Here is a 14,029-nt window from a genome sequence, read left to right as displayed (position 1 = left end):
CCATCACCACCTCAACAACCAGCGGCCATTGTTCCGGCTCCATTCCGGGCCACCTTCCGACGTTGAATCGCAACTGAGAGCGGCATTTCCTTCTTTGGAAGGACTACTTTGATACAACAAACCCGTTGTTCAAACATCAGAAATTCCGCCGTTGTTTCTGTATGAGTAGGCATCTTTTCAATCGTATTAGAGAGGGGGTGGTCGGCTATGATGGCTATTTCGAGTGCAAAGAGGATGTCGTTGGCAAGATTGGTTTTTCCTCTTATCAGAAATGCACTGCCGCCATCCGAGTGCTTGCATACGGAGTGCCCGGTGATCTCATTGACGAGTACGTCCGTATGAGCGAGTCTACTTGCCTAGAGTCCCTATATAAGTTCTGCAAGGCTGTTATTGTTGTGTTTGGCCCTGAGTACTTGAGAGAGCCGACTGCTAAAGATACAGCCCGTTTGTTGGCGATGAATGCCAGCAAGGGCTTCCCAGCGATGCTTGATAGTATAGACTGCATGCATTGGGAGTGGAAGAACCGCCCTTCTGCTTGGCAAGGGTAGTATAAGGGCCATGTCAGGGCTTGCATTGTCATACTTGAGGCCGTGGCGTCTCAAGATCTCTGAATCTGGCACTCTTTTTTTGGCATGGCCGGTTCACACAATGATATTAACGTGCTTCAGCGCTCGCCGGTGTTTGCTAGGCTTGCCGAAGGCAACAACCCACCGGTGAACTTTACTGTCAACGGCCACACCTACGACAAAGGATACTATCTGGGTGACGGTATCTATCCTCAATGGACCACTATTGTCAAGACAATACCCAACCCTGTCGGAGAGAAGAGGAAAAGATTTGCCCAAGAGCAAGAGAGTGCTAGGAAGGATGTCGAGCGTGCCTTTGGTGTTTTGCAATCTCGATGGGGCATCGTTCGGTATCCTGCTAATACCTGGAGCACGCAAAAACTATGGGAGGTGATGACTGATTGTGTGATCATGCATAATATGATCGTAGAAGACGAACGCCCGAAACGTCTGTATGATCAAGGGTTTTAGTTTCAGGGTGAGAATGTTGTGCCTGAGCAAGGAGTAGCGGCAACATTTGAACAGTTCACCCAATTTCATCAAGACATGCGTGATTGGAAAACTCACGTGCAACTGCAAAATAATTTGGTTAAACATATGTGGGCTCATGTTGGCAACCAATAGATATATCTTCTTTTATTCGTTTGTAAAACTATGCGAGAACTATGTGAGAACTATTTATTTTCATTTGGCTTGTATTAAACTATGCTATTTTATTCGGTCCAAAACGATTTTATTTTGAACTATGCAATCATGCAAAAAAAATAGAGGGGCCAGGCAGCCACGCCGGCACATATGGGTCAACGCTTTGAACGCCCTACCGTCCCATATCTAAAACAAGGCGGACGCCCACCAGGCAGGCGACCCAAACGAACCAAAAGCGAACGAAATCGCCGTCCATTTGGATTATCCCATTGGAGTTGCTCTTAATGAAATACGCAGCTCTCTGCTTATAACAGAGAGCAGACCACCCGTCAAAAAAGAAATACGCAGCTCTCCCGCGCATCTTCCAAAAAGATGGCTACCTCATATTGCACACAGAAAACTTATTGCAGATATTTACAGGTACAACCGACTTCTTCATGTACTATAAATACAGACCGTATGCTCGCAATGAAAGAGCGACAGCTTCACAAAGAACACTATTGTGTTCAACCTCCCTTCTCTATCTCCACCCTCAGTCTGATTCTAATAAAACAGGCTTACTTTTCTTTTACAGCTGTAATGTAAACTGCTCACAGAAAGCGAAAGCAGCACCCAGGAAACTTCATTTGTACCAGATTATACGCTTGTCATATAGCAGATCATTACAGTATTATCTACTCCCTCCGTCCCAAAATAAGTGTCGCCGATTTACTACCGGTGGGAGTAGATACCAAAAAATGCATCACAAGCATGTCAGCGTGAACATAGGATACAGCATGCCTCAGCACACAGATGTTATGTATGTCCCATAGAATCCCTGGGTGGTTAAGCTAGTGTCCTAGAACTGGCTAAGCAACAAACCTCGTCAAACTGATCCTACCTAGGGTCAACATGCTGCTATCTCGAGGAAAATCTGGCGTCACTGTCTTAGCCAGATGAACGGTTGTGCCTCACACAAACAAGGTCATCTAACTTGTTTCCGTCCATCTTGTATAGAGATACGCCACCCATTTGGGCGTGGTGTTCCTGAGCCTCGCTTCTCAGGCTCTCGAGTGGGAGCAACTCCCACTTGCTGTAGTTTGAATTCCTCCGTGTTTCGCTCATATCTGAAGTTCCTGATACCGGCCCATAGTCTGGGTCAACTGTTCCCCATACCTTGCAATTGCTAAATGGCCCCGGTTCATCTGCTTGACCCGTTTCACGCCTTTTCAAACGAAAAGCTGCAGCATGCGCTCTTCTGATCTCATCTCTGCTTGGCACATCCGACCAATCTTCCACCCGTTGTGCTCTCATTGGGGAATGAATCCGAATTATCTGCATACAGAAAAGGTAATTAGAATGGAGAAAAGATAACTTTATTTAGACAAATCGGAAAGAGAGGGCAGCTGAGACTTACTCCGAGGCACTCCAGAAGTTGGTAATAAGCTCGGCCTTGCAATGGGTTGTGTCCTTTCCTAGGGGCTGAGAAGTATCTCGTCCTGAAATAATGAAGTGGGCAGAATACGTACTTATACAAAACCGCAGACGAAAATGATGATACAGAGATCTAGAGATATTACACCCATGCATCAAAACTCACCATTCTGTGTAGCCAGGATCAACCGTAAAACCATAAATGTCAACAATATCACACATGGAAAGGGCCAATTCTACGGACTTCATACCAGTTCCTTTAGCACCTCTTCTTAGGACTATGCCTTGAAAAAGGTAAACGGGATTCGGAAGTTCCTGCCAGGTAAAACAATCATCTGGTGTTCAATACAGATTATACAAAAAATAATAACTTGTTCCACATTTGCTCACCTCTCAAGAACCCAGAAATAACAATAAATAGCACATGCTCAGCTCAACAAAATATAGGCAAATATATTACCTTTATCACTGCATTTATTTCTTTATGTGTCAGACTTTTTATAATAAGCGCCTCATCAGCTGCAAGTTTAAATGTGAAAGTTAGATCATGGTTTAAATATGTTAAATATGAATTATTCTCACAGCTCAACATGATCAGTTGTAAAATTGGAAACTAGACTGAAGGGCATTGTCATGTGATTTCTCATACTTTCATCAGTAACAGAAATAAACTAATGAATAGCCCATCTTGCGAAGGTCCTTTCTCATCAGTTGGTGCCAAGGCTTGGGGAAATGGTGTCGTCTAATCAGAGCGCCTTCGTCGCTGGTAGAAGTATCCACGACAACTTCTTACTCGTGCAGAAGACAGTGCATCAACTTAACAACCTCAGGGTTTGCCGGGTACTTTTTTTTAGTAACCACGCATTTTATATTAAATAAACATAGTACAATTAGTACAAACATATGTGGAGATCATCAGACAAACATGACGAAGACCAATGTCCCAGAAACTATGTGAAGGACCTCAAGAAAATAAATTTTACACAAAGTTCCCTTGAGGTCTCTGCACATATCGAAGCCAACAACGTGCCACCAAACTCCAGCGTCGCCGAGGCACTCGCCGAAAGAGAACTGCAGCCTCCAACATCTCAAGATCGAGGGCGGCATGATCGCCAAATTGGCTTTTAGAGCCGATGAACAGAGCCGCTGCAAGCAACCAGGCACTTGTCTCTGTGGCATGTCGGCCGGGGAACATCCCCATGCTGGCCTAGACCCGGATCCATCGCTTCCCACCGATGAAGTTGGGGGGAGAACATTGGAACCGCTGCCGTCGGACCACAAATCCCACTTCTGGACTAACATCTTGTCCTGACCCATGGCACCACTGTGAAAGACGAGACATAGACAACACAACAAACAACTAATCTCACTGCCTCGAATAGCCAGCAAGAAAACAAGGCCACCGACTTCTCGACGCCGCCATGAAGGTCGTTATCAGGGTATTGCTCAAGCTTGACATCGCACGTGCCTTCAACTCCGTCTCTTGCCTGTTTCTTCTCGAAATTCTTCAGCACCTCGGCGTTGGTTCGCACTTGGGCGAGTGGATCTTCATCCCACTGTCCACAGCCAATACGCGTATTTTGCTCAATGGCACGCCAGGATCTTCCATCCACCATGCCAGGGGGCTGCGCCAGGGCGACCCCCTGTCCCCGATGCTTTTCACTCTCGTCATTGATGCCCTGAATTCCCTGCTCCAGCATGCGGTTCACACCGGGAGACTCACCATCCGTCACACCGTGTCAAGTATCCTTCTCTATGCAAATGAGGCGGTCATCTTCTGCCACCCTAATACCCAGGATTTGCGCTCAGTCCGGGAGCTGTCCCCGTCTTTGGAATCGCCACTGGCCTACAAAACAACTTCGACAAATGTTCTGCCACTCCAATACACTCCTCCTCCGAGGTTGACACGATCAGCACCGAGGTTGACACGATCAGCACCGAGCTCTCTTGCTCTGTCATTGGCTTCCCTCGGCATATCTCTCGATAAGGAGGCCATCTGCGGCTGCCATACAAAGGCTCGCCGATAAGATGGCCAACAAACTCCCTACATGGCCTGCGTCTCTGTTGCCCTGTGGCGAGAGGCTGGCACAGGCCCGCCACGTCCTCAGTGCTATGTCGGTGCATCTTCTCCTTGTCATGGTGCTCTGCCCGCCAATCCTAAAGCAGATCAACTGTATCATCCGTGACTTTCTTTGGCATGGACGCAAAGTTGTCAACTAATAAAAGTTGTGTTAGCTGCTCGAGGTCGGTGGTTTTGACATCAGGGGTTTATAGCACACTGACGTAGCACTTCGCGCTGAGTGGCTTTGGTTGCCGATGATTTACCCCTCCCATCCTTGGCGTCATCTCCATCTCCCATGTGACCCAGAAGTACGTCAAATCTTTCGCGTCTTGACTGTTTGGCCTCTCGGTGACGGCCAAGCATGTTGCTTGTGGGAGAAATTATCGGCTCAACGGTAAGGACATCTCGGAGATTGCCCCGTCCATCCTCTCCCCGGTGTCGCACCGTCATCATAAGCACCGCTTGGTCCATGAGGGACTGTCAGAGGCGCACGGATACAAGACAGCTGAGGCACTCCAGGGTCAGCAGTGCTTGGTGGAGTACGTTGAGATTTGGCGCCGTCTTTGTACCGTCATTCTTTTGCCCATCCCAGATCGCATTGAATGGCGTTGGAAGATCGACGGCCAGTACACGGACAATTCATGTTAACATGTCTCGGCTCCACCAGCGCTTAGCATTCGTGGCCGACTTGGAATACTTGAGCTCCACTATGTGTCCAATTTTTGTTTGGTTGCCAAATCAAAAGAGATGCTGGACTTCCCCACGACTAGCTTGGCACGGCTTGCCGCACGCGGACAGTTGTGCCCTTTGTGACCAGGCCTCGAGAACTATGCAACACCTCCTCATAGAGTGTGTCCCTTCAATCGATAGATTTGGCATGAGGTGCTCTCTTGGAGTCTGTGTCAGCTTCATGGGAGGTAGGGTCCCTCGGGCCGGCTGGAGATGGGCCTAGCTTCATGTTCTCAACTTAAAGGGAAAAAAGCCTGAAGCAACACAAGGTTGTGCAGGAACAACTCCATCTTTGCTCCTACAAAGTGTACAACATTAGGGTTGAAGGAACTACTTCAACGGTTGCACTAGATATCGCTCTAGAGGCGAATGTAGGCCAATATGGCAGCAGGAGTTCAACCCAAAACTCCTAAAGCACAAGATCTTAGATAAGAACACCAAGTTCTATTGTAGGTAGTGGGGGTACATGGTCCAGTTCCAAACTAGAGGTGAGGACCTCTATTTATAAGGCTTTGGGAAGCCTTCACATCTCACTTCTACTTATAGCTAGAACACTATAAAACATTACTTAAGATTCACCATTCTACTCATAGTTACTCATGATAATGCTGAAATTCTTCACAAATCGCCTATAGAAAGTTGCAAGGCCATGGAAACTTCTTATCTAGAAATGGTCCTCGGAGTTGGCCGTTCTAGGATTGCTTCAACCTTAGAATCATCCACACGAATGACATCGCATGTTACGACAAATCTAGGAAAAGAAGTTGTGTTTGCAAGACAACACATTTCTTCAAGTTGACATAGAGCTCATTTTCCTTTAGAACTCCTAGCACCTCCCGAATGTGTTCAAAGTGTTCATCCTCATCCTTGCTATAGATCAAGAATGTCATCAAATCAACTACAACAAAGAGGGATGAGAGGGCTTAAGGACTTGATTCATCAAGTGCATGAAGGTATTGGTGCATTTGAGAGTCCAAATGGCATGACTAGCCATTCAAACAACCCTTCCTTTATCTTGAAGGCTGTTTTCCATTCATCCCCGGGTCTGATGTGAATTTGATGATATATACCTTATAGTGATCTTGTTGATGGCTCTACTATCCACACACATGCGCCAAGATCCATCTTTCTTTGGCCTGATTAGGGCTAGTACAGCACATGAGCTAATACTTTCTTGAATGTGCCCCCTTTGCAACGATTCCTCCACCTTCTCCTATAGATCATGCTCTTTGGGGCTCATTCGATAGTGTGGAAGATTAGGAAGACTTGCTCTCAGAATCAAGTCAATTCTATGTTGAATTCCTCTCATCGGTGGCAAGCTTTGTGGCTCTTCAAGTATGTTCCAAATTCTGCTAATAAGCCATGTACATTTGTTGGAATTTCGACAGCCATGTACTCTTCTCCTTTTACAATAAGTGCAGTATACAAATCTGCCTCTTTCAAGTCTTCATAAACTCGTTGGAAATGTGGGAGATAGTTAACATACTTTTTCCCCTCCTCCTTAAGAGGTATTACCATCAATTTTGTTTGGTAGAATAATGATCTTTCTCTTGTTCCAAATGAAAGAGTAAGAATTTTCCTTCCCTTTATGTGTAGTATCCACATCATTTTGCCAAGGTCTCCCAAGAACATGGTTGGCATCCATGTCAACCACATCACATAACACATTTGAGCGATAATACTTGCGCAAAGCGTCGGGATGCATTGTTTGGTGATCCTCATATTCAGTCATTTCTTGATCCACCCAATAGTGTAGGGATTTGGATGATCATGAGTTTCAAACTTCAAATGGTTCACCAAATTCTGGGAGATAAGATTCTCGCACCTGCAACTATCAATTACTAATCTGCATACCTTGCCATTCACCGTGCATTTGCTCTCAAATATTTTCTTTCATTGTGTGCCGTCAAGGTGTGGTGTGGAACATAGGAGATACTGAATCACACATACCCCTCTTCATCTTCTTGACAAACCTCTTGTCCCTCTACATCTTCAGCTTTATATTCTTCCTTGTCGTCTTCACCATCATCGATAGTTGTGTTCACAAATTTCCTCAATAGGCAACCATTGGATATGTGTCCCCCTTCACCACATTTGTAGCATTTTGGACCTTCCCTTGCTTCCCCTTGCCTATAGTTTGCTTCGGGACAGGTCTTTTTGCCTTTCGTGGAGCGGCCTTTTCCTCCAATCTATTAGTGTGACTCCTAGAAGCATAGTTCAAAAAAGCGCTAGGCGCTAATTGTGCGTTTTGCCACCACCATGCGCTTTTCTGACCAAAGCACTCACTTATGCGCAATTATGTGCAGATTAAGCACAATTACGTGTTAGGCGTTTTCCTATTGCCTAGAGCATAGGCACACTTAAGCGCCCGCCTAGGCGCGCCTTTCTTAGCTATGCCTAAAAGAGCCTTCGACATAAGGATATGGAGCCTTAGTTCTCTGTCTTGTCCTCACAAACCTCTTGGCCTTTTAAGGCTAGAGCTTGTTCTTGATAAATGGAATAGATTTGTTGCATCATGAATCGATCTTGAATAACATCATTGAGACCATTGATGTACCTTGCAACTTGTTGATCTTTAGTTTCGGCAAGGTTGCACCTCATTTGTAGCCTTAGAAACTCCTATGTGCAATCTAAAATAATCCTATTTCCTTGAGCACAATTTTGAAATTGGATAAATAGGATCCGGTCATAATCAGCGGGCGAAAATCTCTCTTTCAAAAGACTTTTCATTTGCCGCCAAGTTCTCACACGAGATTCTCTTCTCAGTCTGTGTTCTCCTTGAACACAATGCCACCATGCACCGGCTCCTCCTTGCAGCTTGTATATGACCAAAGGAACTCTACGATCTTTCGAAACCTCCATGACCTCAAAGAAAGTCTCCACTTCATATAACCAATCAAGGCACCCTTCAATATCAACATTTCCTTAAAAGTTGGGATCTCGGCTTTCACCTTGTATGTATCCCTTGCATATGTAGGGTTGGGTACTCTCTGATATGCATAGAGATCAGGTTCTTCAAGGGCATCATCATATTCTTCACCTTTAGAAGTTTCAACATAAACCGGCCTTCTTGAAGTACGATGAACTGCACATTGTTGTGGTGGTCTTGCTCCAAGATTACCTCCCCTTCTTTGTCGTTGAACATCTTCTTTAGATGAATCTTCTTCATTGGCAACAGGGGGAACACCCTTTCTTATCATCTCAACCAGTTGATCGAATCTCCGATTAAGATCTTCACGCAACCCTTTGATCTGTTGTTATGCAGCATCCATCCTCTTCTCCAATTGTTCCATTGCTTGTTGTAGCTCACTCTCAAAGAAACAACAAGAACTAGTATGGATCAACGAGGCTCTAATACCACCTGAAGCAGCACAAGGTTGTGGAGGAACAACTCCACCTTGCTGCTACAAAGTGTACAACACTAGGGTTGAATGACTACTTCAAAGTGTACAATAAGTAATCTATAGGGTTTATTGGGGTCCTCTCCGACCAAGTACCCTCCCCCGAGCAACCGATCCTCTCCTATGGGTCATTTAGGGGCTTCGCGACTTTGAAGGTAGCTAAGAAAAGTAGACTAGCACCCCAACACTAATGGGAGAGATAGGGAGTTCATCCTGGAATCTATGCTACATAAACAGAGGAAAACACTAAAGTAGGACATAGTGTATTACGCCATCTCGGTGGCCTGAACCTGGGTAAAAAAAATGTGTTTTGGTTCCAAGATTTCTAGAGTGTTTTAGCCCCTGGCCGAACAAATAAAAGGGGATTCTCACGATCCCTGATATGGGCGAACCCATCACCGAAAACAAGCCCCATTTAGCTCGTCGTCCGGCAACAAGGAGATCCTACACTGGTGACTGGTCGGCCATCATTTCCACTGCTTCCCCCAATGCCTTAGGAAGGGTCTTGCCTCTCTCGCCATCAATGGACCGCAATAACAACAACAAAGCCTTTAGTCCCAAACAAGTTGGGGTAAGCTAGAGGTGAAACCCATAAGATCTCGCGACCAACTCATGGCTATGGCGCATGAATAGCAAGCTTCCACGCACCCCTGTCCATAGTTAGTTCTTTGGTGATACTCCAATCCTCAGGTCTCTCTTAACGGACTCCTCCCATGTCAAATCCGGTCTACCCCAACCTCTTGACATTCTCCGCACGCTTTAGCCGTCCGCTATGCACCGGAGCTTCTGGAGACCTGCACTGAATATGCCCAAACCATCTCAGACGATGTTGGGCAAGCTTCTCTTCAATTGGTGCTACACCAACTCTATCTCGTATATCATCATTTTGGACTCGATCCTTCCTCGTGTGGCCACACATCCATCTCAACATATGCATCTCCGCCACACCTAGCTGTTGAACATGTCGCCTTTTAGTCAGCCAACACTCAGCGCCATACAGCATTGCGGGTCGAACCGCTGTCCTGTAGAACTTGCCTTAGCTTTTGTGGCACTCTCTTGTCATAGAGAATGCCAGAAGCTTGGCGCCACTTCATCCATCTGGCTTTGATTCTATGGTTCACATCTTCATCAATACCCCCATCCTCCTGCAGCATTGACCCCAAATATCAAGAGGTGTACTTCTGAGGCACCACCTGCCCATCAAGGCTAACCTCCTCCTCCTCATACTTAGTAGTACTGAAACCCATCAATGGACCGCAATGGATGCATATTCGACAGCGAGCGGGCTTCTATCCAGAGACTCATCTTTGCCAAGCGTAGACTCATCTTTGCCAAGCGTGGACCTAGGTCAAGGCTGGTGCACACAGATTAGGTTGCTTACTTCTGGCGACCTAGTTCTTCAGGGCTAAGCAGCCCCTTGTCTTCTTCTCTTGCGCATACATCTGCGCCATGTCATGTGTATGTAGCTATGTGACACTCTCCTGAACCCTTTGCTACTCTCTCCCTATCAATGAGATGATATGCAAATCTTCTGCGATTCGCGAAAAAAATAGCCTATCTTATCTTTTTTTTGGAAAGCCAGGAATGAAGTCAACTGGAAGAAATCAGAATTAAAACATTACATGAACCCTTCAGTATTGGTGCCATATTTCGAGCAGCACCCCTGACAACCAAGCGGAAGTCCCTTTTCAGCCCAACATATTTTGCATATTTCTGCAGATGAAAAAAGAAGAACAACGTCGTTATGGAAAATGTTATTTGCATCATTTCCATTAGGAATGAAAATTTTCAGTTGGCAGAATAGAATTAGTCTACGGCTATAGTCTATATGACACTTAAACAACACAAAGCTAATAAGAATGGCGAACGGCTGACAGGCAAGAAGAACATTAAATTGCCTGTAACTAATAACAATATAAAGGAGGACATTGCAGGGTCACCAAGTCGATGAAAACATTATCAAAGCTATTACCTTATTGACAGGTGCCTCATTGTCTCGGAAGACAGCATCATGAGCGTCAATCTCTTGTCCAAACTCTGTTTTTAAGAGATCTCCTGAGTTGCCAACAACTGCGCATGTCGCAAACTGGCGTGGATGGAAAGGGGGTTTAGCAGGCAGCAAAATGCTAAGAAGCTCTTCACACAGAGTACGATTGTAGCATTTCTTGGCACCACTGCTGATTTAGAAAAAACAAATTTACCAGCATGAGTGGCGTTATTTTATAAGAACAATGCAACAAATCCCCAACTTACAGCTGTGCTATTCTTTTAGGTGCATAATCCAGCCATCCATCAGGTCGCACATCTAAATACTCCCTTGTCAAGACAGTCGTCATGTTGCGGTACTGACATCACGTCAGTATTAACACGTGTATTTAAACTGATAAATAAGTTATTTCAGAAGCCACGTGCTGACCTGTTCCCACAAAAGGATAGTCTCACAGACATCATATTCGTATTTTAGTTTCTCAAAAAACTTGAACTGAGCATTATACTGCAAGTCAAGAAACATCATCATTAGTGAATCTTGTTGAATAAAAGCAGCAACTGCATATGAACATGAATGAATACTGACCCAAGTGCTGTTGGTTCCTTCAGGAAACTTAAGGACTAGCTTGCAATGATCAACAATATCTGCTGTGAGGCCAAGTCCCCTGCTTGCCTAAATAAAGTTGAGATTTCAGAAGCAAAGCTAAAATAAGAAGAAACATTAGGAAGTAAAAAACAACCACAGCAATCTGGGAAGCGTTGGAATATTTGTGTCAACTTTCAGCTCTTGAGAGGGTTCAATCTGAGCTAAACATAGTTGCATAATATGATGAGCATTTTGTCTTTCCAGTAAACACGGCATTAACTTCCTTATTAATTCATAGCATGTTATCCTACAGATGGCATCCCCTTCTCCATCTACATCACTAAATTCAAGCTAGTACAAGAAGTATAAACCATAACAAAGCTTGGGTGTGTTTACAGTTCAGGCACTAGCTCACTTACTACCTTGCAAACATGATGAACACACAGCCCGAGTAGAAATGCCAGAAAGCAGATTCCCTTTATTGAGAAGGGGATATGAGTCCCTCCATGTCACATGAATGAAACAATGATTTCGGCAGGTTATTGTGGATCCACGATGGACCAACTGCAATTCAGCGGATATGAGTAGAACAAACGCAGCTATTGTCTCCCCCAGTCGGTGTTCCCAATCCTAGTTACCAATTTGCCATATACCGATATACGCACTTGTATATGGTGGACTAACGGAACAAATTGATCTCTCCACAGTGGAAATGCAGGGACGTACCACGCATTGCTGGACGCGGGACTGGAACCCCGAGAGCTCGCGGACCTGGTCGGAGTCGAGATCCAGCCTGCTCGCCTCAGCAGAGGGCTGGTCCGGAGAATCTAGGGTTCGGGCGCGGGGCGCACTCGGGGAGGTGAACGAGGACTGGATGAAAAGGACGGCGAGGCAGAAGGCGAGGGCCAGCCACAGCAGCAGCACGACGGTCGGCCGCCGCGCGGAGGGCTGCTGCGTGGACGGCGATGCCCTGGTCATCGGCGCCGTCGGTCTGGAGTCTGGACACACAGAAGCTTGGGCCGGCACTCGGCTGTCGTCATAAGTGGCCGATTGTGTCGTAAGCATCTCAGAACAAATGATAGCGCACCCAAATACAGTTTTAGGGTTAAAAAAATGGATTTTAGGCACCTCAAAAAAAGGGATTTTATATTTTTTCGTCAATTTTGAGTTGCTTACCACATGTATCACGTGATTAAAAAAATAGGATACCAAGTTCAAAAAAAAATAGGATACCAAAAATTTATCTGCCCCTAGCACATGGTGTAAAATAGGACATCAAAACATTTTCTACCATCCACTAAAAAAGCATTTTCTAACTTTGCAAATGATATAAGATAGGGCATCGAAATAAACCCGAGCATTGCATCTTTCAACATTTTAAACTACCAAATGTTCAAACTTAAATACGATAGACTCACTTCAAAAGTAGTACGATAAACGAGAGGGGTTAAATGGCTCCCGGTCTCATTTGCTCCTGCGCATGTACAGTAAAATCAAAAGAAATACTAGAATTTAAAAATTCGACATTCTTTTGGCATGGAACATGGCATAGTGTGTGAGGTTCGTGCCAAATTTCAGCTCATTTAGACACCTGAGCAGCTCTCAACAAAAAAACTAAATTGAGGTGTGCGAAAATTTTTACTGTTTTGCATTGTTCATGACATTTTTAGGACAGTATAACCGCAGCTAAACCGAGCTCTCTCACGCCATCAACGATTTTAGCCATTAGATTTCGCGCCTGGATCATTTCTGGTCGTTAGATCTTCGTTATAGTGTCAGTTTGCCGCGACCTGGGCCATCTATCCTGATGGGCTGCTACTCTGCTGACTTTTTCCAAGGCCTGTGGTTGATTGGGCTTCATTGAGCTATTACGAGGCCCATTTCTCTAACCGAGCAAGGGATGACAGAGCTGTGCTCGTTAAAAAAAACTGTTCGCTCGAGGGGATCCGGCCCAGGTGGGAGGATCTGAGGCGAGACCTGCAAGGGGGCATTGGGCGCGGTAGGGGATTATCCAGCCGAGGCGAGGCGCGCGAGGGGATCCAGCCAAGGCGACGCGGGCGAGAGGGTCACCTCGCGAGCATCAAACAATCGTCGGAAATCGAGGAGGTAAATAAACATCACAACAGGACCTTAATGGCGACTAATGTACGCCACTTGCAGGCGATGAATAATTGCAGGGCAGTTACCACATCGATTGATGCTCGTTCTTTACTCCTCGTGCGTCATATAGTCTCCTCTGACCTGTTATTCCTTACCGTCTAGAGTTCTCAGATCAAAAACTGATGTTACTACATGGTGTCGATTCAACCAACAGGTGGTAGTTCGGCTATGGCGCCGCTGCACATCCAGGTCCATCTCCACCTGCTGGGTTGAATCAACTCTTCTTCCTAGCGGTCAGCCTCCGTGATAATTTCAGATTGTTGTATTGTGAGCAAGGGACAAGATTCTAGCCATCAACGGCGAGATGATCTGTTGGAGATTAAATGATCTCACCATCTTTCAAGTAAGCTATCTTACTTTCGTCCTTCTATGTTTTCCTTCTGTATTTTTATCACCTGTTAGTGCGATCTGTGCAGGCTGTATGCCTTTCTGAACATATGCAATCTGGCTACTGATTCTTGGGTGGATTATGAACACT

General features: G+C 45.5%; 1 protein-coding gene across 2 annotated transcripts; it reads right to left on the bottom strand.

Moving 5' to 3' along the window:
- Positions 1-1,793: 1,793 nt before the first annotated feature.
- Positions 1,794-12,440, bottom strand: LOC119362611 (sialyltransferase-like protein 5). Of its 2 annotated transcripts, none has more exons than XM_037627856.1 (10): positions 12,118-12,440; positions 11,392-11,478; positions 11,233-11,310; positions 11,070-11,161; positions 10,789-10,993; positions 10,439-10,529; positions 3,085-3,143; positions 2,791-2,939; positions 2,608-2,689; positions 1,794-2,525 (listed from the first exon to the last, which is right to left on the bottom strand). In XM_037627856.1, the coding sequence occupies exons 1-10, from the start codon at positions 12,367-12,369 to the stop codon at positions 2,139-2,141; spliced, it is 1,482 nt and encodes a 493-aa protein (XP_037483753.1). In that variant the 5' UTR covers positions 12,370-12,440; the 3' UTR covers positions 1,794-2,138. The 2 variants fall into 2 exon arrangements, with proteins under 2 accessions (XP_037483753.1, XP_037483754.1); XM_037627857.1 differs by having other exon boundaries at positions 10,789-10,990.
- Between the last annotated feature and the right edge of the window lie 1,589 nt (positions 12,441-14,029).

Source organism: Triticum dicoccoides, chromosome 2B (genome assembly GCF_002162155.2).
Source record: "Triticum dicoccoides isolate Atlit2015 ecotype Zavitan chromosome 2B, WEW_v2.0, whole genome shotgun sequence".
Classification (NCBI taxonomy): Eukaryota; Viridiplantae; Streptophyta; class Magnoliopsida; order Poales; family Poaceae; genus Triticum; species Triticum dicoccoides.
Note: the sequence above shows the minus strand (reverse complement) of the source record. Positions and strands in the feature narration are given on the sequence as shown.

What these genes read in the sequence shown, in the direction of transcription:
- LOC119362611 (XM_037627856.1), bottom strand. Translation starts at nt 12,369, where the DNA reads ATGACCAGGGCATCGCCGTCCACGCAGCAGCCCTCCGCGCGGCGGCCG. An exon ending in CTATCCTTTTGTGGGAACAG is followed by an intron (nt 11,162 to 11,232) that starts GTCAGCACGTGG and finishes ACGTGATGTCAG; the next exon opens with TACCGCAACATGACGACTGT. An exon ending in CCTAAAAGAATAGCACAGCT is followed by an intron (nt 10,994 to 11,069) that starts GTAAGTTGGGGA and finishes TTTCTAAATCAG; the next exon opens with CAGTGGTGCCAAGAAATGCT.